The following is a 27,240-nucleotide window of genomic DNA, read 5'->3' as shown; positions in this document are numbered from 1 at the left end:
GTAAGAGCTAATGACTTTGGAGTGCTACATATGATACAACTCAGACTGACCTGTCTTTCAGAAAGTATTAAATCTCTGCCATGAGCACACATTTTGGAGGGCTGAAATGGACATCCAAACAGTGAGACCCAACAGAGTAGTCTTTTAGAAAATTTTGGCCTTTATGAACACTGATGTAATTCAGGATTAATGCCATCGAGCTGAAAAGATTACAATAACAAAAGAGCAATATGAGATTGGATTTAGGCCTCCAAAGCCTAAAATCTCCAATATATATTTAAAGACAAATAACCTACTCCAGCACTTGGAAAATGGGGCCTATTGAAAAGCACAAAACCTCTGAAATGCTATTTGAATGCCAGAAAAGTAATAGTTTAGAAAGCCAAGATAAAAATGCCAAGAGGAACAGAAAGGAGTGAGCCAGAAACTCTAACATGTTCATTTCCACCCTGTCCATGAGCTGGGTAAGACCACAGCTCCACAGTCATCTCTGGGTATTAACTGATGGACAGTCCCTGCCCTCAGTGACATGGGTGCCAACTGGCAAAAATAGAAATACGAGCGTAAGCTGGACTTAAAATGAGGTTCCTAACTAGAACAAACACCAACTCAGAAACATGTGCCTTATGATGATACCTACATTTAGCTGTCACTTTGTACCCGCCCAGAGGAGGGTCATGGCCTTCCACTGCATCGAATCCCGCTGACACCAGGACAATCTCTGGATCAAACTCATTGGCAGCTGGCATAATCACAGTCCTGTCGAATGAAAAAAACCCAAGCTGTTAAAAAATGAAAGAACTTCTCTCTTCATGGTATAAATTGCCACTATCTTAAAAATCCACAAGATATTTTCTTTTAATTAAACCGATCTTCATGGTAGCTGTCCAAAACCAAACAAAGTCCAAGGCTTCAATTACTTTCTTTCTATAGTCACTCTTTTTTTTCTTTTCTGCTATTGAGGAAAAAAAATAAATGCAGGTACATGTGAAAGCCTCTAATGTTACACACACATCTGTGCCTGTTTTATCCTACTGCCTATAAAAAGCTGCCTCTTCCAGGGAAGTGACTAATGGTTTACAGAGAGCACTCAAAGCCTGAGTGGAAACCCGGACTGCTCCAGTTAGTGCGAACTTGGTGTAAATTTGAACTATAAATTTCTTTTGGGAAAATGTTTGCTTTCCAAACTTTTTTTTCCCTCCTTCTTCTCAACATTTTTAAATGTTTGTCGAAGTGGGGGGTGACTCTAGCAAAGGAAAAAACATGAAATTCCCTTAATCAAATCCAGACTATGTTGTCAAGCCTTTCCAAGGTCAAGCATAACAGGAATGTGACAACCACAAACTAGTGACAGCAACCCCTGCTGGTGTTAGGAAGATAATTCAGCCCTTCACAGTCACAAAGATTCCACTTTTTTAACTCCTTCCTCGACAAATTTCCATGGGGATGTTTTGTCACTTTGTCATTGCTCTTCTCCAAACTCAAAGCACTAAAGATGTGCTGAAGAAGAAGACAAAACGCTGCATTCTGCACTCACAGATGCCTTCCTTCAGGCTGACCCTCCACAGGGAAGGCATCAGGATGGCTTTTACACCACTGCGACAAACATTGAGCCTGTAACAACTGTGCTAATTGAAGGGGATATAACTAACACTAAAAGACAAACACACAGATTAATCTTCTATTCCAAATATATTAACTCAACAAAATCTCCGTTGGTCTACACTGGTCAAAATCTGAAGATCAATTTTAGCTCAGTATTTATTTATTATTTAATCAACTCAGGCCAAAGAGAGCATGTTTTTGTTGAAAGATTAAGTGTTTCTGTAGGAGAAAAAAAAAAGCATATCAATAATATTTTACCAACTCCTTAGGTTTTTGCTTTGTGTTTTAAAAACTTTATTTTGTTCTGATTTCCTCAAAGGAAAGTGTTCCTTTTACTTGTTAGTCAGAGAAAAGGAGAATTCAGATTAAGTAATAAATCTTTGTCAGGACATAGAGCATTTAAGTGAATATTGTTTTACAATAGAAAAAAAAAAACACACAATAGAGGCAACTTCATTTTTTATGGTGATTTCATTGAAATTGCATCACAAATGTCTGCATACAAAGTGATATAATTTGAGAAACATTCATTTTTTAATATGTCATTAGTAGGCCTTTGCTGAAGTATGGATTCCAGTATCAAGCGTTGCATTTCAAGAGGACCTAGATCAACTCGAGAGAATAAAAGGAAAGAAAAAATCTTTAAAATGTGACTTACATGGATAAAATGATAAAATTCTAATTCTTTGATTCACAAAGCATGACAGCAAACACAGTAAGTTCATGAATATGTAAGTGGTTGTTGCAAGAGGAAAGAAATAAGCAGTTCTGCATTTCCACTGTCAATAGGACATGAAGAAGTTGTAGCAGGAAAGCTGTAGTTCGGACTCTGGAAAAAGCTTTTTAATAGTAAGGACAGATAAGAATTTAAATAAAATGTTTAAGTACATTGAAGAGTCTCTATCTCTTTGAGTTTTTTATAACAGGTAAAACAAATAGCCATCAAGCTTGCCACAGGTTCAAGCTGATATGGCCTTGACAGGGAGGTCAGATTACTTTTCTTCTAGGTCTTTTTTTCCTATGGTTTCATGATGTATAAATATGTAACACTCAAATTATGCATATGAATAATTACATTAGAAACTACAGTGACTTAACATTTTTGCAGGCTAATCTCCACAGTTAGTGAACAATATCAGGAATAAAGATTTCCTACGAAACCCATCTTATCTTTCTTATGTACATACCTTCTGATACTCAAATTATATGTTCTTTTTCTGAAGTAACACACACTTCCCAAAATTCCCCACGTCTGCAACACATGTGGCAGGGATCTTGTTTAGTGATCAGGACTGTGGCTGATATGCAATCTTGATCTGTCCCCATAGCACCATGTATCTTATACACTAAAAGAAGGAGGGATTCTATGGAGAACCCTCCCTGTCTGCAGCGACTTGAGCTTTTGCACTCCTCCTCTCCATTCACATTTCCTCAAATTCATGCCAGGCTCTGTTTTTTATTTCTTAATGTCAAATAAAGTGGCAGCACTGCAGAATACAGCACACACAGTGGGCAGGAGTCAGAGGATGGAGTGTGTTCAGTGCAGACAGCTCTGGAAACCCAAGTTACTGACCACCAACAAGTCTTATAAGGCTAGCACAGAAGCAGATTTTTGAGAGGCTTGTAATTTGGAACACTGAGAAAATCTTCCACACTTCTACCACATTTCAAGACCTTGCTCAAAAGCATAAAGATGTCAGCACATTTTTTTATAAGTTGGGCAAAACAATGCATTTGACCCTTGATCTCATTCTCTGAAGCAGCAAAAATTGTCTAGCAGTTTCTTCAAAATTGTTGTCAAGTAAATATGCCTGATATGAAAACTGCCAGCCACATTGAATAATATTAGTAAAATTATTAAACATTGAAAGCAAAGTCTTGCAACACAAAGCACCATAAATAGTTATTAACACCATCTCTAACAGTACTGAACAGGAAATAGTAACATATTCGTAAATCTTTACAGAAAGCTTAGCCTAAGGAGGAAGTTGTAAGGATAATAACCACAGCTGACACTTAGAATTCACAATTCTGTTACTGTTTTCTGTATTACCTGAATTGACATGAGTAAAATAATACCTAAGAGGGCTTTTCTGAAGGAGAGGATTTTATCATTAAAAAATTTACAGTGTCTGTAAATTTCACCAGAAGAATGGCACCTTACTTTTGTTGTAGCACTGTTTCATAAATTACGACAGAACCTTGCTGCTGCTACTCTGCATACTACGTAGCAGAAGAGCTAACCTATGTGCCTGCATGACTTGTGTTTTTGCTAATTTCTCCTTCATCCTCCATAATATTGAGGGACTCTAAAAGTCTGAGCTCGTCCACCTTACACTGTTCTAGATTTAGTACTGAGCAGAAACTCTATGTACTTTTCTTTAAAAAAGACATTATGGAAAATATTATCTGTTTACAAAGATAGCAAGCTTGACTCTTCTCTAAAATGTCTCAGGGTGTCTGTGGTCCTTGTTACAGCAGCTAAGACTACTATTTGGTCTTTCAAAACTGTGAGAGCTGCAAGTCTCTCAATTGCATAGAGGACCCTATAGGCATCTAGTTACTAAATCTCTAATCCAGTCTTCCTCTATGTTAACCAACAAGCATTTAAGGTTGCTCCTCTTTTGGATAACTACTATGAGATGTCTGCTCAAAGAAGAGTGGCTGAATGTCTGCAAAACATCATAGCATTTTGATTTGGACTTTGTGCAGATAGGACCTCTCTAACCCTTGTCTTGCCTTGGCAGGAACTCCCTTGTGGCACAAAACACACGTGTAAATTGCTTTACAAAAGTGACAGACACTTTCTTATCTTACAAAGTGCTATAAAGAATCACATACATACATTTTAAAATATTGAGTAAATTTCATCAGGACATAAATAAAACCCTCTGGTATTTCCCACCTCTCATGCTTTAGTGCCTTCATTACTCCTGAATAACTAACTATCTTTAGAAAAATGTTCTGAGGTTGGCAGCTCTAAAGAAAGCACAAAGCACGAGATTCCATCCTTTTTTCTTTTTTTTTTTTTTTTGGCCCAAAAGCGATGTGAAGCACACTTCTCCCTTGTAAACAAGCTTCTTTTACCTCAAGTGAGTGAAGATGGTTGGACTCTTCACTGTCTCTTGGGAGTAGAGAATTATCAGACCAAATTATCTTGCTCCTTTATTATCTCATCTACACTCTGGAGGGCACAGAAAGATTTAAGAAAGATAAAGCCTCCTCAGAAGCTCCATAACCATAGCACTCCCTTCTCAATTCCCTAAGAACAGAATCCTCTGAATCAGATAACAGAAAATGTGCTTTTTTGCTTGGGTTTTATTCGTATTTTCTTTTTCATTTAAGAAGCATACAGCTAGCATTGCTCATACACTAGCAGATATTCATGTTAACCTTCCCAAATTCCTCAGACCAGCCCTACACTCAGAAGTCATGCTGCAGCTGGCAGGATTTGTTACGGTGCGAAGGGTCATAACTGTTCATCAGAAATCCTCTGCGAGGGTGCATAGGCAGCCTGCACTCAGGTAGGAACAGTTATTATCTGATTTGCAGCAGGAGCAAGAAATATGATTTGGCTTCTGGCCATAAGTCACCAGACAGTTAGGGACTGGAGGCTGGCAGGTCATCAGCTTTCTGCTTGAAGTCAGTTGGGCTGCAGGGGTTATCAGCGAAGGGAAGTTAATGCTAGAATCCTTCTCCAACTAAATGAGTAGCTTTTTTTCAGAAGAGAAATGAATTTTATTCTTCCACTATGACTCACAGTCTCCTCTACTCCTTTCTCCAAAGAAAACAGAACACATAAAAAAGATATTTATTTTCTGTGATCCTGAATCATATAGAAGCATAAATATTTGGTATACTGTATTCATCTAACGATGACAGCAGAGTTACAGGGGTATCTTGCCTGACTGACTCTTTCTTTCTTTTCCTTCACATTTTCATTAATAAATGTGTCAAAGCCTGAAAGCTTGAGCAGATGGATCACAGGAGTTATTTATCCATGCTAAACCTTGCAGCTACAATGAAACTGTGTCCTCCAGTCCAAGGTAGTATAGATCCTTCTGTAAGTCTGATGGTCCTGGGAACAGTGCGTGTGTCTGGGAAGCTGAAAAGATTCATTTTTGTCTCACTAAGGAGATTTCCCCAAAGAATTAATATGTTCCATTTGGATACGCTGCTGTCTGCAGAGAAGCCAAGAGATGACTTCCAGTTGGGTGTAGTCCTAGAGAAAACATCAGGCATGTGATCCTCTCCACCAATCTGAACATCAGATGCAAAACATTAAAGAGATTCTACCAAGGGACTCTGTTCCTTTTATTCTTCCATCCTATTTTTGTACATTTAAAGCACGTGGTTAGGATGCTCCCAACCATTTGTTCTCCCAGAAGAGATTGTACAGAAGTACCCAACCCAGAAATTGCCCTACAAATACCATCACAGAGCTAGAAATCTCCAAAGAGAGTTAAGCTGATGCAAATAGCTACAATTCTTTTGCTGTGTTGGTCATTTACAAAGGAAATGAGCAGGAATACCAGCCCAGGACAGTAATTTATGTAACTGAGAGAAAAAAATCCACGCTGTTTTAAAATGGCAGGTTGGAATGGCTTAGGACCATAAATTATTTCCTCTTTGCCTAAAATCCTCCAGTGTTTTCATCCAGTGATCTCAAAGTACTTTCAGAACATTAATAAATGGAAAGGCTCATATCTTCAGCTGGTATAAATCAGCATAGCTGTTTCTGATTGCATAGTCCTCTAAAGCAAGCATTTCTTGTACCCACTTCACAGATGAATCAGCTAAAACTAAAAGCTGGTAAAAGACTTGAATAAATGACTTAGCAGTCCCCATAAGAACCTTGAAAGAAAAGGCAGAAGACTCTAAGTCCAGTACTTCAACTTCTAGAAAACAGCATAAAGGCAATTTATTTATTTATTTATTCAGTTTTACCAGACCTATATTTTGCAATAAATATATATGCACAATGCATTAGTGTTACTAGAGTGGAGGTTTTGCAACCAAAAGGAGACTCAGTGTCTTGCCTGAAAGAATGTAGGTCTACTTAGAGTTTCTGAATTTCACATACAGCAAATAGAATACTGTTCCAAACAACATGTTTGGAACATAGTCCTACTTTAAAATGACACAAGTTTAAGTATGCTCTTGAATGCATTCTGATATAAATAGATGAGAAAAAAATTTAAAAGATTGCCTCGATAAGTATGTGAAACTTATGGTTTGTATTATTTTTATGTGTTGTTTGCACATATGTTTTAATATAACACAATATCAAGTAATGCCTATCCTCACAGAAAGCTAAATAGTGTTTCTATACAACTATTGGATTTTTTTTCTCCATATTAATTGAGTTTATACTCATAAAGTAAACTCATTGAGTTTATCTTCATTACTTTTCTTTATGCCAGTTCTACTGTCAGCCCAAGTTCATCAAGGCCAAACCTGAGAACTTTCTCCCAAAACTCCTTCCTGTTTGTCATCTGATCTTAGAGCTTTGTCCTGGACGTATCCTCCATGGAATGCCTAAATTCTGCAGATTTTATCTACATTAGTTTCTAACTTATATCCTTTATATAAGTTTTATCTTTATAGCCCATACTTTTATGTTCAAACCCCCCTGTATGGGCAGCGACACCTCACACTACACCAAGTTGCTCCATGCCCCATCCAACTTGGCCTTGAACACTTCCAGGGATGGGGGCAGAGAATTATCTTGGAAGGATCAAAGTCTTCCAGCTGTCCAGTATGCAAATATAAAGCCTTCTATGGAACTACAGGACAAGATGATGCACATGCAAGGAAAAGATGTCTTCTTACAGAACAATTTAACCCTGAGAAGTGACCCAGTAAAAAGATCTGAATTTTTTATTAAATGTTCCTCTGTCTTTTTTGAGTCTTATTTGTGGAAGCACTAGCATGATGAAAAAAAAAATAATTATATCTTTTTACCTTTTATTTATTTCTCAGGTCTCAAAAAAAGCTGGTTGGTACCATGCCATCTTGTGCAAAATAAATAAAACTTACTTACTAAGCTCCAGCTGGTAGCTAAAGGACTGACGTGGCTTCCAAGAGCTATGCAAGTGAAGATGATATATGAGAAGAAGGAAATAGAGTTTTAATTTACAAAGATGAGGCTTAAAATAAAACACAGCATGACTTACAATAGTATCACCAACACTGAGTAAAATGCAATAAATATAGAATTCCACTATTTTAGGTCAATTATTTTTCTCTCAAAGCCATTCTAACATGTATGGGAAGTAGTACTGACACATGCATATATACTGCCAGATTTTACCCTTAAGTATTATCTAAGATAGCATTTAGCTTTCATGGTGTAACATATTTCCATCAGAAAAATAAATTCCATGCCCATTTCTTGTTATTACTTTATTTTATGGGAAAAAAAAAGAAAGTAAACCTTTAGAAGCTTTTCTCTAATAAACATAATAATCAAATTTGGTGGTATTTTAAGTTTTCTATTTTAAAATTTGCATGGCTGCTTAGAAAACCTATTACATTTCTATCAAGCCTGAGAACACTACAGTATTTTCTATAACAAAATAACTCTGTTTTGCCTTCCAAAGGAACGATTTCTTTCAACCATATTTTATTATAAAACTCAGTGGACTTGGCCTAAAATGTTAACACAATAAACCAATAATGCTACTAAAACAGTTCACTGCTCCCATTAAGTATCATTGTGTAGTTAATAAGGTTGCTCCTAAAAAGATGAAAGTGTTATAATTTCAGAAGTTTCAGAGGTAAAAACTTGCCACAATGTGTTGCATTTATAGAGTTCACAAAACTAATGATAGCGTGGTATCCTCTCTGAGGAATTTCATATGTCCAAAAGGAAGCATATTATTTGGAGCATATTCTAACTTTCAGTGTACATTATGAGTATTTGACACTATTACAATTACTTAGTAATCTAAGAATATAATAAGAGAAAGGAGAGAATAGTTCCTATTTTATTTACACTGCACAGAAATGGTGGAATTGGGGAAAAGAAAGAAATGGTGTTCTGAATAAAGTAAAACAAGAGGAAGGCTCTAGAGTATGTCATTTGTTTCTAGGTCCAAACATCTACTTCTTTTACAAAAAAAAAAAAACCTTTAGAAAAGCTTTCCACTTCGAGCAAATAACATACAGTTTGACAAACAGCAGGAGTGAGGAAAACATGCACCTAAAATCTACTACTATTGATTGTTGAACAGCTCAGTTTGCAATGTTAACAATCGGGTTTTGTCACCACTGAAGTGATTACAAGAGAAGTTTAAAGTAGTTTTCAATTCTTGCAAAAGTGAGATGTGGGAAAGAAGGGAGGGTAGATTTTATTTTGAAATGCCTGGGGAGATGAATTGGAAGGGCTGCATTTTTCATGAGAGCAATAAGTTGAGTGGATAAAAGATACAGAAATCCCTTTGAAACAATTATTTTATTTGGTAAATTTCTAAAAAGTCCAGTTTGCCCAGAAGGGGATTTTATTTTTCTTTACTTTTAAATGAAAAGAAAACAAACATTTTCTAGAAATCAAATTATTCATCAAGGTCATAGCCATTTGCAAAGGCATAATTTTTCACATGCTGTATTCATCAACATGATTGTGAATACAAAGTACATGAATTTGACTTAATATTTTTTCCTCAGAGGTTTCTAGAAATTTTCTCTTATAAATGCTTTCCTTGCTTTGTCTTTCATTTCCTTCTATATACTCATAGCTACTTCTAAGGGTATCTTCTATGTGTGTAGTTTTCTGTCTCATCATTTAATAGAAATTTCACAAGTTTCTGGGCAGCCACTATTCTTTTATTGTATATTATGTTTTCACTATTTCTTTGAAGTTATGCTATTCAGAAAATTGCTTGTATTGCTAAACTTATTTTTCAGCTCTTATGAGGTATTATTTCAGAGCAAAGATACAGATATGTCACTTCCTCTTGTTTTTTAATGGGTTTGTTGTTGTTGTTGTTGGTTTGGTTTGGTTTTTTGTTTTGTTTTGTTTTGTTTTCTGAGGAGCGACAAACACTTAGAAAAGGACCATATGGATATTTTCCTAGACCCAAACCAAATTAACCAACAGGAAGTGTTTCTGCTTTCAAGCAAGAAATTATTAATGCTACAGGCAGCAACAGCAACCAACACTTCTTTATTAGTAGATCCAGGCCTACTCTTTGTCTCATACTTGGCAGAACTTTTTCAGTGGAACTGAGGCTACTTTAGACAATCACTTTGCTCTAGCCTATATTTTAACACACCAGCTGGGCTTTATTTTCATAGCTGAAAGTACAGCATCCCTCTTATAAAAAGGTTTTATACAGTACAAGAAAAACAAGGCTTCTCACTTAACCTAAATAAAATGCCACTTAATGGAACCTACTGATATTATTTTAACAGAAAATATTTACAGATAATGTAAGGTAACCCAGAAAAGTACTTTTCAGTCTCTGCCCTTCCCACTACACCCAGGAACTTCTCAGAGAGAAATAGGAAGACACTTATGGGAGCAGAGGGAATGCTCACACTAAAGCTTTAATCCCTGGGTAACACATGGTGCTAGAAATTACAACTTTTTCTGATGCAGTTTCAGCTACTGTTTGGTTAGAAATGTGATCTGATATTGGTTCTAGGTAGTTTGGAGGAATCCTGTCTCTTTTATACTATCCTATCCCCTTTCTTCCCTTGCACTCATTTTGCTCCACGCAATAGAGGAAATATGATAGAGTCCAAAGACAGAGAAAACTGAATGTCAGCACTTAAAAATTAACTGGATTGAACATGACTAGAAGGACTCAACCCATAAAAATGTACCAGACTTGTTCATGGAGTAACATCAGGTAGGCTAATGTTTTAAAACGCGAAACACTCTCCGGCAAGAGAGTTAGACCTGTAACTTAAAGAGTGGGGGGAAAAAAAAAAAAAGGAGTTTTATACCTGAAATCTGCATTAACACAATATCTGAAACAAAACCCAAGAAAGTCAGGAAATATTGTATCAGCTTCAGAGAAACTTACATCATCATCATCATCATCATAACAATAATAAGAACGATAATAATAATAAAAGATACATATTCCTATTCAGAGCCACAATAAGGGAAATAAAAAAAAAATTAAGCACATCAGGAAGAAGAAGAAAAAAGGAAAAAGAAAGCTCTGAAAAGTAAGCTTTGAAGACAACACTGCAGAGCTCAGGAATAACACGACTCCTGCATAAATGTTTCATAGCTTTTTTTGCTGCTTTTCCTATTCTTTTTTTTTTTTTTTTTTTTTAATAAAAAAAAAGGGAAGGAATAGTGAACAGCAAAGCACTTGAAATCTCAGCCCAAGAAATAAAATATGAAAATGCAGATATACTGTGGTGTGATTTAATATATTACTTAAGCTTCCATTTACTTAATGGAGCCAACATTTCTCCTAATAGATTTTATTTGACATCTGCAAAAGAAATGTAGAAAGTCTTGTGGTCCTAGATCAATCATAACTCTTTCAGTGGTGCACATGGATGAAGCCTTTTACTTGTGCCAGGCATTTTACAGCAGAAAGGCAATTCCACACACCCCAGGAGAGTCGTACTGACACAATGCTAATCCATTTGCCAATACAATCACTTGCACCAACTCTTCAAGTTGCCAGGACCTCTGAAGAAGGTCAGAGGAAAAAACAAGGTGAAGTTTGGGATTTAACCAGAGCATCTAAAATTGTATTTTGATGTTTCTGCATTTGCCTTACCCTTATGAACGTATGTCTCTGCACTTCTGTTACAAAACTGAACTTCTCACACCTCTTTTAATCATTTTTGGATGCTATTTGGAGTGATAAATTGGATAGTCTTCTCAACAGCATGAAACAAAAAGGACTTTTTCTACCATATGTTACAGTAATAAAAGAGAAAGCTGTTTCCCATTATTGGCTGGTCCATCCTCATGTAGTCAGTTGCCTTGGCAACTGAGATTGATTATAATTTCAAGAAAATGTAAGAATGAACTGAATCACATAGTTTCTTTTTCAGTGTCTGTCTCAATTTACAATGCTGAAACTAGCAACAAAAATATCCCTAAGCATGATTTCTACTTCTAGCCTTATTTTTGTTGCACTTATCTTTTAGAGTGACAGTCAAAATAATATAATAACTTAAATTGTATACATCAGTAAAATAATTGCAAAGTTTCAGAAGGTATTGTAATAAATGTAAGTCAAATGTACATTCAAATTTCCTTCATTGACAAAGAAATTAAATAATGGTTGGATGATACAATATCTAGGTATAATGTAACTGAATTTTTTCCTTGTGTCCAAAAACCTGAACTTTTACTGAAGTCAAAAATATTTGATAAAATATTCCTTTTCTAAGTATTTCACAGGCCCCTTCAGTTGTTCATAATAATCTTTCTTGTAAGGATTTTAATCAGCTTTACTAGACTACTGCAAGTAAGTTACCATTTGTTTACAAAATCCTTTAGTCATTTTACATTCCTTGCTTAAAATTGCCAGCTGAGCTTGTAAACTCTGAAAAAGACTAGCTCAAAAGCAGCACTTTTCATGCTTCTACCTTTAGATTGCCATCAGTCCCAAGATCTCTGCAAAGATCTTTTTACTGTGAGTTCTTAATTCAACTTGCCTACGAATATTTCAAAATGAGGTATATTACACCAGCTGAGAAATTTGGCACATTCATCCCATCTACTCTTTGTCAAAATTACTCTTCCAACATAACATTGCCAAACCTGCCTTAGTGAGTTGAGCAATTACAGCAAATAGGAGGAAGTTTTTATCATTGCTAATACTTGGGAGGCGATCCAATAAATTTTTAAGTTGTGGCGCCTTCAAGAAAGGTTAGAAGACTCTTGGCATGTAAGCAAAAAGAATGTGTCAGCCCTTAAGCAGCAACAGCTAAGGAAAAAATTACTTATTAAAATCTGTAATATTTCTTTGTTTTTTGCAAGATAGTTCAGTCTTTGGAATAAAAACCAAAACCCTGACTTATATAATGTAGAGGATATCTACAAATGGGCTGTATATATAATCATCTAAGTTGATTTTGATTTTGCAGTCCTAATTTCAATGCTTTCTGAGTTTTGTAACTTCGGAAAATTAATCAAATAATATCTAAAATCTTATTTTTTTTTCTTCTAACTTATTGAGCAATTTTTTTGTACAGCTCTGCACACTTGACAGACATTACTAATCAAGTAGTTTGCAACAAATTTTATTTTCTAGTGACAAATGACTGATTTGTATTTTTTCTATTATTTACCCAGCTTTAGAAAGACATTGCAGTTGCACAAATATGATTTTAAATTTCATGTCATGGCCTTTAAACATATTCTTTATTTTACTTCATTTTATGCCTTAAATTGTAGTAAAAATCTGAGCTTTTAATTGTAAATCCTGACACTTAATTCCAGTTTGAAACAGCAATTTGTGCCCTGACACTAGGAATCCTGGCAACATGTCGATCCAAGTGGAAACCCACAGTCAGGAAAGAAATTGTTATCTTTGAAGAGACCTGACTGTGGAATAAGAACTGGTAAAGTCTTGATTGCTGTGATTACAAAGCAAGACAGCTTCCCCACCACCTCATTCCACTGCTTTCTTCACCAAAAGCAATGATAGAGAAAAGGAGTATTAAGCTGATCCTGCCAAGGCTGATATTTTCATCTTCCATCTGGCTCTAGTCCATTCTCATTACATTCCATTGAATCACCAAAGAAGCACTCTGGCTTGATCACAGAATAAATAAATAAATAATGAAACAAAGCAGTGACTAAACCAAAAAATGAGAAGTACTCTAGCTTGTAATCTAAGAAGAACTACTTTTTTGCAGAATTGCTAAGTATCACTGAATACAGCTAAGGAATGGCTTAAAGAGTCTACTGCAGTTCTAGAATACTAAGCATTTCTATAATTCATGCAGATACCATACAGATTTAAAAGCATTTAAAGTTGAAAAAGGCATATGTAGTTTAACAGCTACAGGGTACACTCGCATCTTCCTATGTAGCTGTATTTATTGCAAGTGATGCCAAATCCTGATACACAGTTCCTTCAGATTTCTGCTCTCTTTAATTTTTCCTACATTCTGCTTCCATAAGATAAAAAATTGAATAAAAACTTTTAAAATTCACAATCCCAAATAAATGTAAATAATTATTTATTACTAAGGGAGTGAAGATTATTACTATATCAGGCTTATTATGATAAAAATGGTGGTTTAGGACATATGTAAAAAAAGTGGGGTTTGTTTATCTTGTCATCCATTCATTCAGTTTTAGGCTCTGTATAGCTTGAATAGGCAGTATGTATTAGCAAAGAACAGACCTCAAGGGGTTTCCAGTTTTGTTCATATAAACATGTAAATGTTTTGATGTTTATTTCAATCTTACCTATGCAAGGTATATTCTGAAGTTGGACTGAAGGTGTAAGTTCCCTTTTTAAATTTTTTTTTTTATTTTATCAAGACAAGTTCCACTGTGTCTTGTGTAAATCATTATACTCTTGTCTCTCTCACTTCATTGGCTTTTTGGCTTCCATCTGTTTTCTCTCATCTTTTCCTCTATTCTGTCGCATCTACATTCTCTTTCTATTCTGTTTTCTCTCATCCGCTTCCTCGTTACTATTAGTCCGGCCCTCTGTTTTCCCCTTTACTTTCCAATTATCTCACAGAGGTGGAGAATGCATGAGGCCTGAAAGCTCCATTCTAAGAGATGCTGACCCCCTAACCTCTTTGACCTGCACGCTTCAGCTCTTTTATTTATTTATTTTGTAAGATATTCCTGTATGTCCTCACTGACCTAAGCATGTTACCTTTGTGAATGGTGTCTAACGTACATTGTGTTCTCAGTCCTGGAGGCATTAGTTTCTAAGGGACTCATTTGTACTTTTCATAGAAAAGTATAACTCCCCATTGTCCTACCTGCACACAGGTTAGCAGAATACCATGTTATGTACTTTACTAATCTCTGAAAGGTAACTGTACATATTTTATCATTGTACCTTATTGTATCTGTTGAAGAACATTCAGGAACGTGTTGATTTTAGTATTAATACAATTCATTAAATGATGATGCTGTGAAACAAGCAAAAATGTGATTATTTCAAATTTAAAAACAACAACAACAACAAAACAAACAACCAACAAAACAGACTGACATGCACTTGAAAACTTTTAGGGTCAGGACCTAAATATATATATTATTGTCTCACTGGAAATGGCTTAAAATAGCAGGCTTAATGCTCTTCAGTTACCTTTGTAACACCATGGATGTCACAACTCATTGTTCTAAAGTAATAATTTAGCCATTGATGATTAGGGGTGATCATCAATCCTTAAACTGAATTAAATGAGGAACTTCCAACTTGAAACTATTATTTATTTTTCTCAGTGAAGACCAACCCTTCACAAATGCTCAAAACTGTACAGTAAAGTACAGACCTTCCATAAGTGTGCATATGGTCTCACTAGTGTGCAAGGTCTTCACTAGTTTCTCATGTTTGTGTACTTTCCTTGTCATTCCCCCTACAAGAGTAGTCTGGAGATGCAATGCCAGAGGGACTTAGACAAGGTCATCACCTTTGCATCATGTCCATCATTTAAAGGGTGCATAATTCACAGAATTAGCTACACATTTCTATGTCTCAGTAAGTCTGGCTTGACACCTAACTGAACTACCAGCCTTAGTGAAGTCCATCTGTATTGTGTCCCTCTTTCTTGGAACAGCTCCCATCCACAGTAAAAGGAACCCACTCCAAGTAAACTCTCCTGAAGGATATAAGAAAGTCCTGTTCATCTTCTGTGACTGGCCACCTCTGCTCTGTGCTAGCAGAGTTCTGTATTAGTCTAAGTTTTTATTCCTCAAACTCTGCCCTTCTCCTCATACTGTCCAAGGGTATATTTTCAAGCACTCCCTCAATGAGGGACAGATAGTAAGGTCCTTCTCTTCTCACTGTTAGTCTAGGAGGAAAAACCACTGCAAATTAGAGCCCTGCAGTGGAGGAAACTTCTGAAAACTCCAGAGACTACAACTTCCCAGATGTTACAAATGAGGTTTAAAGAGGTAGCATGTATGTTCTCTTAATTACAGAGTCACTGTCACTTTTCTATGATTGTGAAAACTGTGTTTGAAATAGGATGGCAAAAGGATCATCCCTCAGTGAACAGCACTGTTTTCCACTGAATGGCAAAAAAGTAAGTGACAGGAGAAGTTGGCTGATTTGCATACAATCGAATTAAAGCAGCAGTGTTATTCCATGTCATTTCATGCTCCATGACATATCATACTCTTTTTTAAAGACTGCAAAATCATTTAAAGCTGAGGTGCTAATGTGGAGCCTTGTCAAAGTAAGGCTAAACAGTCCTTCATACTTTCAGAGAGGCGCGATTCTGAAAGTTGGTATCTGTGCCACAACCAAAGTAGTATTTATGTTTCTGTGAAATGCTGGAGTCATGAACCTGGGTAATTCGGAGCTGCTCTGTTTATAAGCAGATATTCAAGACAGCATTTTTGGAAGGCAGCCACTGGAGTGTACTGTATTACAAAATAAATCACACTGAAAAGATGCTCCCTGTCAAGTTGGAGATACTTTTAGAAAAGATCAATTACAGAAACCATCACATTTATGTGACTATTTCTACCTTTGTTAATGACACAAGCTTATTTCATACACACTGTAAGATCCAAGATGAGTTCCCCTAAGATTTCACACAGATCACAATACCACAGACTCTTAAATTTAGCGGAGAGGTCTCATTTTTTATAGTACAATGAAGTACAATTAGGGCATGATCTTCCTCTGACAGGTCTGAAATTATCTCCATCTCAGCCCCTTAGGGAGTGTGTTGAAATTTAGCCATTTAAAAGATCTCTAGCCAATGTTTCAAGTGCTCTGAACTCTCATAAATATTATCAGCTCTAAATTTCTAGACAGGCTCACTGTTGAGAGGTAGTCCCTTCAGGAGTATACAGTACAACCTGACTAAAGTACATCCTCATCTGAGGTTATTGTTCTCATGTATTTTGGTCTAAGTGCAGTCAACAATACCAGCTACAGAAAGTGCTCACGGTACAAGGATGTAACAAAAACTGTACAGCCGAAGTGGCAAACCTCCCACTTACATCATCAATGAACTGAAGTCTATAGGTTGCCTAGGGATATGACTACATTGGACACTGCAGCAGGATGCAGAGATGTCTGTCCTAGCTTTAAAATGAGTCTGTGTAGATACTGAAAAACTTTTGCCAGAGGGACTTGGTTTTCTACAGACTATTTCATTTTGCTAAGAAAAGTAATTTATCTCAGCACAGCATATTAACCCCCTTAAAGCTTCTTCCAAGCTGAAATATTAGCTTGTAGACCAACATAAACTACTTACAGTGTGTGTTTATATTTGGCATTGTACGGTAAAGACAAAACCAATTAACACGGTTGGCTCGTGAGAATATTTCAGACATTTAACAGGTAGCTTAAAGCTCGATTGAACATGTCTACACTTTCTTTGCAGGTGTAGAAGCATAGAAATACTTTGAGACACTGGCTTAGGAGAATACCCCTAAACAGATAAGAATTAAATAATAGTTAACTGAATTTTCCCACAAGTATGTAAATAACCATTACCTAGAATAGTGATTAATTTAACCAGGAATGGCACCCAAATCCAGATGCAGACACCTAACTGTATACTGGAGGAGTCTGTATATGATCTGAGGATCTAAACTCTCATTATATTTCATGGATACACAGGGTTCGGGTCAATTATCTATGTTGGAATGTTCAAAGAACCTGGGGATACAGTGGTCAGGTCCTGACCACTTGCTGACTCTTCAGAAAGTCAAAGTCCTCCAGACATCTTGTGCTATAGCTGTCAGCCTCAGCAGTAAATCTCAGCTCCTCCAGTCCATCTCATGCAGCACTAGACTTGCATGTTTTTGAGGACTGAGTCAAGGTCCTATTTGGTACAGGCAGTGAAGTCTAGAAAGTTACTCAAACAACCAATGTACATGCCTGCTTAAGGGTGAGGCCCACAGCTCTCTCGATTCAGCTGATCGTGTCACCCAGATCTCCACAGTGGGAGCTGAGACACCTTGCTCACATACAGGGCATTGCAGGAACATGGTTGGATTTCTGAATTTGACACTGAATTTGACTCTCTTAATATGGTAGTTTTTAACCATTACCTAATGTGAAATATATAATAACTTCTTCAATACTATTGAGTAAATCAAGCTAAAAGCTCCAGCAGAAGAAACCATTCTAGGAAGCCTTCCATTATTGCTATTCTCCATCCTGTCTTAAGATACTGGGGCAGAAAAGGCCTCCTGGGTAGAGAAGAGAGGAATTCAGACTTCTTTTTCCAAATATCAAGTCATCTTTCTTCATGTTCAAAGCAGAAAGGACATAAAAAAGCAAGTCTTATCTGTACAATAAGATTTTTCAACTAAGACTCAAACATGTGGCTTCTTTCCACATTTTTCTTTAGAACACTAATATAAATTGCTTCAACACATCAGGCTGAACCTTCTGTTTCCATTCAGTGACTTGTATATTGCTAATTTTTCAGTGCAAAAATCATAGTGTGATCTACGCAGCTAATATTGCTATAATAATTTGTAACTCTAATTATCTGGGTTTTATTAAGAATGATAGTATTCATAAAGAGAGTAGGCAATACAGGATTTAGCACTTTGTTAATTCCACAATCCTCACAAAATCTAATATGCCACAAATAGCATGGAACTACAGCTACACAATATCTTCCATTAAATAAAAAAGTACTTGTTTTTTACCTTTGTAAGTGTGAATTATTAGTCCATTTTTAAGACATCTAAGGTGGGACTGACTGCAAACTCAAAGTAATGCTTCATCTTACAGTTATAATAGAATTTCACTTCTGCTAAATTGTTTTAAGCACAATAATAAATAGAATGCAAGGGGAAGTCTTTTAAATTTTTAAAGAGGCACAGAATTTGTGTGTATTTTTCTGTGTTCTATTACTGCAGTATCAATCGCTTATTTTGGAATACTGTACATATGAATTAAATTAAGGAAACAGAGCTATTAGGAGAAAAAATGCACCTAAAGCACTTCCAGTTGTGTTTTTTTTTAATCCTAAACCTGACCTTATTAACAAGCAGGTGCAAGACTTCACACTACAAGTAAAAACAATAAAGAATGCTCTCTTCATTTTTCCTCTAATTGTTCTTTTCTCTAAATCATACTAGCTCCTATTTTTTTTATATGTTATTCACTATTCTTTTTTTTTTTTTTCTTTTCAAGTTTATTGTAGTTATGGAAATAAAAGTACAATTCTTTGATCTCCCACATCACACAAAAGTAATCTATAAGAATATAGCATATGCCGTGAGATGAGAAATGTGTCCCAGCTGAATTCCTCAATCAAAAGAATTACATACCTATGGCATCCTCTGTGAAAGTTCTCTGCAGTGAATTATCCTCACTCTAGTTACTAACTACAGAAATGAAAAGTCACAGCCAAAAGCCACATGTATATAACTTAGGTAATCTTCTTCATAACTCTTCCACTATTCTTTGTCAGGGTAAAGGATGCCTGAAAACAGTCTGTAATTATATAAATAGGTAAAGCATCCAAGAATCTAATTGAATGTCCTTTATGACACTTATCTTCTAGTTACCCTCTTGTTATCAAAGACCATAAAAACCATGTAATAAACACTAGAATTCAGTGCTGCCAAAATATACATCGTGGTCACTGCATCTAAGAGAGACTTATTGAACCCAACTGGTTCAATCTACCTCTTCTTTACACATTTTTAAAGTATACAAAATAAGAATAATGAGAAGTAGAATCAAAAAACTATTTCAGAATTTAACAGGAGAGCAGATGGGTTTTGTAGCTGAAAACTTCAACAGGAGAGCAGGCAGATACATAGAAAGATGACTTCTAACTGTTGTTTTGTTGGTTTTTTCTAGATGTGTTATTTTAAAGATGCATTAATTTCACAGATTTAGTGAAAGCAATGCAGTCCAACATGTATTCTTGGCTCAGCCAGAGATTTGCTGTGTGGTCTTTTTAGTGTTTTGAAAATACACACCATTACATTAGATAATTGCTACTTAATGAATATTTTTGTTAGACTTCCTTTTATTAAGCTGCAGACTTAGAAGCAATTTTAACTAAGGTGGAAATTTATTATAAAACTGTGTAGCCTGTAGCTTTCCACATGAACAAAAAGCAAAACAAAACACAGCAAACAACAAAAAAATACAACCAACTCCCCCTTTTTTTACTACTAAGCATTGTACTGCCTTCAAAACCTTGTTGGAAACCTTGGAAATAAGTGTTTTAAGCATCCAGAAAATTTTTTCCTGCAATAAAATGCGTCCTCAGTCACTATCCTCTGCTTGACTTATCACCCATCTCAGCTTAGCTTGACTGTATGAAGTTTGTAGACAGATATGCAAAAGTAAAATTAAATCACCAGCAGATTTTATTCCTTCTTTTGAAGAGCTCATTAGGTATATGTGTAAGGTACGAATTAAATTACTCATAGATTATGTAAGTTCACTTCTCCTAGTCAATAAATCTTTTCCAATATACTATAATATTATTATAACACCATATATGCTCCTCTAAATCACATTACCCTCTACAAAATGTGACTAGAACAGAAAATACAGTCAAAAAAAGGACTGCAGCATTAAAAGCCCAAAGCACCTCTTAGGAAGCATAGTATTAAGAGTGAAGCGTGTGTCCTGTTAATTATTTATAAAAAATGAGAGCAAACAAAACCTCCTGTTTAATAAAGAGCAGAACATCTATCTATCTGGAAATATTGCTTATAGGAACTTTGACATGCTCACACTGTGACACCCACACCACTATTTTCTCACAAAACAACTTTTTGTATTAGAAGGGAAATCCTTGTTTTCTGATAACTGTAATGAATTATGATGATTTCAAAAGGTATTTTCTCAGCTCAGAGAGAGATTCATTAGTGCTAATAAAATAAGCATCAAGAAATTACCAGCTCCCTGTGATGCTGGCTATGAGTATAACAGGTTAAAATTTCAGAAAATATTGATAAAAATATTAAAACCTGCTGCTTCTCTTTAAAGCATATAACAAATTTGCCATTCTAGTAACATAAAACATGCTAAAATGACAGGCCATATGAAGGGGAAGAAAAGCAAGAAGAGTCCAGGACTTTTAAATAAGAATCCTTTGTGTTAAAAAATCTTCAGCTATACATACATAAAATTTGCATTACAGCATACATATTATTTATAAAATAACACAAGGTGTAACTATCTCAAACTACAGAAGCCTTCTTTGTGAAACAGCGTTGCCTTATGGAAAGGAGTTAATACTCTGCAGAATGTATCTTTGTGACATTTCTAATTTTAATGAAAGAATTCAAGACAGTTTCAAATTTTTAATTAGAACAGAAGTATTAGCTCAATGGGAAAACAAAACAAATTACCAAAAACCCACCCAAAATAGCACAAAGGATATTAAAAAAAAAAAAAAATGCTCAAAAGACTGTAACATGACTGATTTTCAGTCTTTTGCTATTCCCCTGAGCTCATGCAAAAAAATATTTGCGTATCTTGATCTGAACTTCACCATTGAAGTACCACTAGAAAGTAATATTAATCAATATTTCATTTATTATGTGCTAGTGTTGGTAATATGGGATTTGGCCCAAATTGGCCAATATTATACACTTTCATTAGTCTTGGGAGGCCTAATCCTGCAAACATAAGTGCACATGTGTAACTTTACTCAGGCTAGTAGCCTGATTGACTTAATAATGAGTTAACATGCAAGTATATTCAGCCACATGTATAAGTATTTGCAGAATCTGTCCCAGGTTTCCTAACAGTAGTGTTCCCAGGGACCTCAGTGGCCCCAGACACTCAATCCTGAAGCCTGGGAGAAACCTCTCCTGCTATAGAGTGTCTAGATATGAAAACCTATTCATGAACACAAGTTCAGCTTCTTTTTTATCCAGCAGCATGACCAGCTGGAGCAGCTAAAGAGATCAGGACCAATCTCTGAAACTAATTATCCTGAAGAGAATAACTCACAGCTATCATTGCAAAAATACCTCAATTGTTGCTTGCCCTTACAGTATTTCACAGAAGCCTTTCTGGTTTTGGAGAGCATGTAACAAGTTACTCTCAAGATACCAGGCTGGCTGTTAGGAGCCAGTTCTGTAGGGTGTCAGGTCTGCAAACACACCATAGGGGTTTCCTCACTTATTCCCACTTCAAAGAAGCATTAAGAACAATTTCTCTTTATTACAGATTTTAACTAGATTTCTTTCCCCTGTGATGATTAATTAGGCGTTTGTTACAATTTGCCTTCTTTCCACCTCTAAGAATAAATGTTCCCTTCTGCTAATCAGACACAAACAAAATGTTTTGAAAAGTAATCACTTGCTAAAAAAAAATGGAAATTGGGCTTCTGTGTTGTGAGGAATGTACACACATAGCACAGTGAAATTTAACACGGGTAAATGATCTGACTACCTCAAAGTGAAGTTTTTGCCTTCCTACAGTGGCCTTTCACCCTGCCCTTTCCTCCAATCTGAGGAGAGCTGATGTTGATGGAACATATAATGGCTCCTTTCCTGTGTAGTAAAGTCAGCAATAAAGCTCAGTAATTAAGGTGACCGGGGAGGCCCAGCCCAGCAGGCTAGTGGTGTGGCGAACACTTTCAGAACTTCAAACAATATCAAAGTCACTGAAAAACGGGCCTAGTTCAGGACTGGTTTGAATTAAGCCTCACTTCCACACGCACTTTTCAAATCCAAGCTCAAACAAGAAAGCCAAGGCCTTCTGGATTTCATTAGAGCCAATTATCTTATCTGTTTCATCTCAGGCCTGACCCTAAGGCTGGCAAACAGCTATTCAGTGCGTTTGGTTGTTTGAGAAAGCCTCCAGCCAGCCAATGGCCTGAGGAACTGCTAATTAAAACACAGTTGCCCCCTGCCTCTAGTGATTAAATATTTTCAAGCTTTTGTAAATAATTTTTCCATTATTTGCCCCAAGCCTCCGAGGTCCAATACATCCAGTAATTTATTTAGTTTGTCAAAGAATACTGCTGGAAATAATACTATAATAGAAACTTGGTAAACTCTTATATCTTGCTTAACTTCTGCAAGTGACATTCTACAAGCTTGCAAAACATGTATACTTTTTCTTATGTAATTAAGCCTTAATAACCTCATTGTGTTTGAAGGGATACAGTGTATAACAAGTCCTACATTTTGTTGATAAACATGTTTCCTCAGATGTCAACAAGATCTGTACATCCATGGGCTTAATGCGATCATGGATGCTGCAGAAATTATGCTGAGCAATATCAGTGCTCCTGAGGTGGACAGAAGGATGATCACTCTTCCAAAGCCTGTTTGGAGAAGGACTGAACTCTACAAGTACCCATATGTCTCAGTTGACAAAGAACAACTCCAGAACAACTCCAGGTCTGTGTCACCACATCCCATAAAAATTCTGGTCATCAAAATTTGCATAAAAGACAAAGAACTCCATGTCTTTTGCCTAGGCTAGGTGACTTGATCCGTCCACCTCCTTCTCTCAAACCCTGGGAAGACACAATCTCTTTGTATCAGATCAGAGGACCTGGTTCAAAGCAGCTTTAGCAGGCAGTACATAAAAGAACATCTCTTAGCTCCTTAGCACTTAATATTTTACTGTTATATTATATAACCTTTTCTTATTAACAACAACATTTATACAGTGCACTAGAGGTACTGCTATGAACAAAAACTCCATGGCGTAAGACACTGCAAAGAAGGAACAAAAAGGGCTCCTGCCTATACACCCTACAGGTACTTGGGGAACTATAGACAAAAGCTGTACAAGCTAGAAAATTAGACAACTTTTCTTAGCAGCAATCTTAGCAGTTTAGAGGCTACTGAAGTAGTTTTGTAACTGTTTATGAGAATACCCTACAAATATGAATATGATCACCAGAAAAATCAGAAAACCTGTTCCTGATATAATGATCTGGAAAAAGAAAATCATAGGAGCATTTTGATAATGATACTGCAATAATAAACAAAATTGTAGAATATTAGAAATCAATTTAATTGGTTGGCATGTTATTTTGCTCTGTATTCACAGACATGCTACAGAAAGAATTTGTAAAATTTAGACATTGTTGGGTTGTGGCTTCCAACAGAGAGGGTCAAAGGTAACAAGAACTTGTCTGAGTGACAGTCAGAAGGATGGTTTTGCCTATATAGAGTGGCAGTAGGAATGGCTTGGGGGAATAAGTTTGGTAAGGCTGAGCTTGAACTAAAGGCAGATTTTCTTAATTAGCATATTGTACAGTTACTATACATTTTCATGATCCACAGAGGAGGCATACTTAGAACAGAGGAGTAATTGGCTGGAGAACAATAAGTGAATTTGCGTTGTGGATGAACTGTCCTCTAGTCAGACATGAAGGAGAAGGGACTAAGACCAAAAGCATAATGCTGTGGAATTGCTGAAGAAAGTTTGAGGAGTAAAATGTTGATTAATCCAAAAGACAATTTAAATGACCTACTTGAAAAGTTGGGTGGGGGCCAGGGACTACCATGCATGGAAGCCAGGGAAGGATGAATTTGCAAGACTAAGCTCATCAGGGTCAATAAAAGTGGATGACACACAGGATAAGGAACATGAGGGTGAAATGTCGACTCTGAACTTTGAGCTGGGAGTTTATGCTAAGAATAGTTTCAGAGGAAAGGAAGATGAAATTCTGAAAAAGGTATAGAACTGAACCAGAGGACAGACAACAATCTGTACTGGTCTTGTGGATAGAGAAGGAGAAAGGAGAGAGGATGATACACATTTTAACAGCACTTTTTCTTTCCAATGAAACATGATTGTATCATAAAGGACAAGAGCCTCTTGGGAGGGGAATGAGAGCTTAAATAGATGAATAAGGGAAAAGACAAGATTGTGTCCCATGTAGATCAGAAGATGAAAATGAATGAGGCCCTGGTGCCAAGAAAAAGAGTCTGCAAAGAACAGATGAGGAGCAACTTTGTGATCAGAGGCACAGGACAGAGTTGTGGGAGGAAAAAGGGATTTAGGTCTGTTATGAAGAATTTGGTGAATGAACATATTATTACTCCAATACAGAAATGTCAAAGGAAAAGGTGATGGTGGAGAGTGTTTTCAATACTGGAAAATTATTCCTACTGTTTGGTACAATTGGAAAAGTATTTCTAATATTCTGAAGTTCTTAAATTTGCTTTGCAAGGCCAAAAGAGACAACATATTTCTAGGTTTCTTCAGTAATTTTTACATGGGGGTCAGTAACTGAACTTGACACAGAGCAAGTCAAAATTAACACAAGAATGCTCATCCATTGCATGTTTTCACTTTCAGGGTCAGTTAATGCTACTTAGCAGTGGCACACCTGATGGTGCAGAGTGAGGATGAAGTAGCTGTCATAATCAGTTGGAAACCGCAGGGTGTTAAAGCTCTTGCAAACTCTGTTTCTTTTGCTAGCTTTGCTTGCAGTTTCTAGCAAGAAATATACTGAAAAACATCAGCAAATATTTGCTTTTTCTTTGTAGAACAAAAGGAGGTAAATTATGAGTTAATGAACTGTCATTTTCAGATCCAAGGGGAATCAGTTTCCATAGAGTGTTCATCACATAGGAAATGAAGCAGATGTTAATAAAGTGTGGTGATTGAATACTTTCTTAATCTGTAAACATCTTGATTTGACAGGTAGGAGGGTTAGACGGGATAGGGAGGCAATTAACCCCCACTCTCATGAGCCTAATAATGCAGGATTAGAATTGTAACTTTCTCAAGAAATATACTCTTTTACTAAACCGTAATCTCTTTGTAGTTGTGCATCACTGATACTTCTCAGAGGGAGACTTCTTTTAAGGGGAGGAGGGGAAGGGAAACAGTCTGACAGCAAAGGCATTAACTTCAGATGTGATGAGGTCAGGTTCAAGTCCCTGAATTTTAAGAATGAGGGACCAAAAATTCTTTCCAATCATTCAGGGACGGGATTTTTCATGTAAGTGTTTTTTTGCTTCTTAGAGTCCTCACCATGAGGCTAGACATTAACACTGTTATGAAAGGGTTTGAAACACACTTAGTTGTTTTCTTGGAAACTTTCAAATACTTTTAGCTTTGTTCCAATGTAGAAGAAAATCACATGTCAAAACCACAAACAGTTGCTACTTACTGGAACTGCTGTCTTTAGTCATCTCTACTTAGTAATGCACACCCTGCACACGAGGGAGAAAGCAGCAGAGAGCAGTTACTTTACTGACAGAGAGGAAAAAAAACAAATAAGCTGCATCTTCCCTTCAGGCCTTCTACCTTATATCACCTGTATGCTTGTATGCTCATATGCACAACGTAGGAGAAATGCATCTCAGACATAGGTATTTTCAACCTGTTTTATACTGTGCTGTTATTTGTTTTGTTTCAATTTTCAATATTTTTAAAATAATTGAATAATTTTGATAATTTTATTTTAACACCTCATGTAAATATGGCTAGAATGTTTGTGGTAGGTAAACATAGGAATCAGCTAATTAAATACTTCAAAAGCTTATTTTATTTTAAGTCATAAAAAGAAATATGAAAGTGATTTTATATAATCTTAAAGATTTGACTGATTAATTAGGTTAAATGCAGTCACAGCATCTAAGATCAGATCCTGCCACATTGACTTGGTAAAGAGCTTCTGCTTTCATAAACTCTTCTAATGTCTTTTGGAAGAAGCTACTATTTTGCATAAGTAACACCACTACACTTAGCCATGAATTACGCTGGTAGGCAGAATTGAGTAATTGGCTAATGACACAAATGATCGATTTTCTTCTAAATCCTGACCCTAGTATATGACATCACAGGACAAAGACCCCACTTTGCATGAAAAAATATACAAATATGCCAAACATGGTAAGTCACTCTATGACAGAATATCTTTCTTATCTTGCCTGCAAAAACCAATTAATGCCTTGGAGTTTGAAGTCCGATGGATTCCCTTACACTGGGTAACAATTTATTCTTCAAGAAGCTGGATGGATTTAATGGGATTTAATGGGATTACTGCAGTATTGCTAATACCATATAATAATGAGTCATAGACCTCCCTGAACTTTTACATTAGATATCTGTTTTTGAGACATTTATGTTTTCAGTTTCAAACATCTCTCTCCACAAGACTAAAAACTGATGTTAGTAAGTAATTAAATATTCAGAATTGAGGCTCCAACAACATCCAGTAACAAGAAACCTCATAAGATCTTGCAGCACTGGGTAGAGTGCTATTCAGCATAATACAAGATTTCAAAATATCACTCTTGCCAGAATTTTTTATTTTTCTCCAGAATTATCAGTGTTTTATTTGCTAGAACATATTGTCTATGAAAAAGACTCGTTTCTTTCATTTAATTACTTTACAAGCAAAGTGTAGCACAGGTATACAAAATCATGAGGGTTAAAAATTTCTCCAAGGAGCTGTTGGTGCAAAAGCAAGAGAACATCTATAAGCACAAGCACGTCCTCGACGTACCCACACCAGCTTACACTGAGACACAGGTGCGTGAGAACACGCAGAACCTCACAATACTTCTTTGCATTCCTG

At 36.1% G+C, this 27,240-nt stretch overlaps 1 protein-coding gene across 3 annotated transcripts in view; it reads right to left on the bottom strand.

The window, feature by feature from the left end:
* HDAC9 (histone deacetylase 9) overlaps positions 1-27,240 on the bottom strand; it is a 279,706-nt gene that overhangs the window by 60,299 nt on the left and 192,167 nt on the right. For all 3 annotated transcript variants that reach the window (XM_009994950.1, XM_009994952.1, XM_009994951.1), the window contains exon 21: positions 641-759. In XM_009994950.1, coding sequence (XP_009993252.1) covers positions 641-759 — 119 coding nt within the window. The remainder of the gene's footprint in view (positions 1-640; positions 760-27,240) is intronic.

The sequence above is a fragment of the Chaetura pelagica genome, unplaced genomic scaffold (genome assembly GCF_000747805.2).
Source record: "Chaetura pelagica isolate M959 unplaced genomic scaffold, ChaPel_1.0 scaffold12, whole genome shotgun sequence".
In the NCBI taxonomy this organism is placed as follows: Eukaryota; Metazoa; Chordata; class Aves; order Apodiformes; family Apodidae; genus Chaetura; species Chaetura pelagica.
This window is presented reverse-complemented; position numbering and strand designations above follow the sequence as displayed.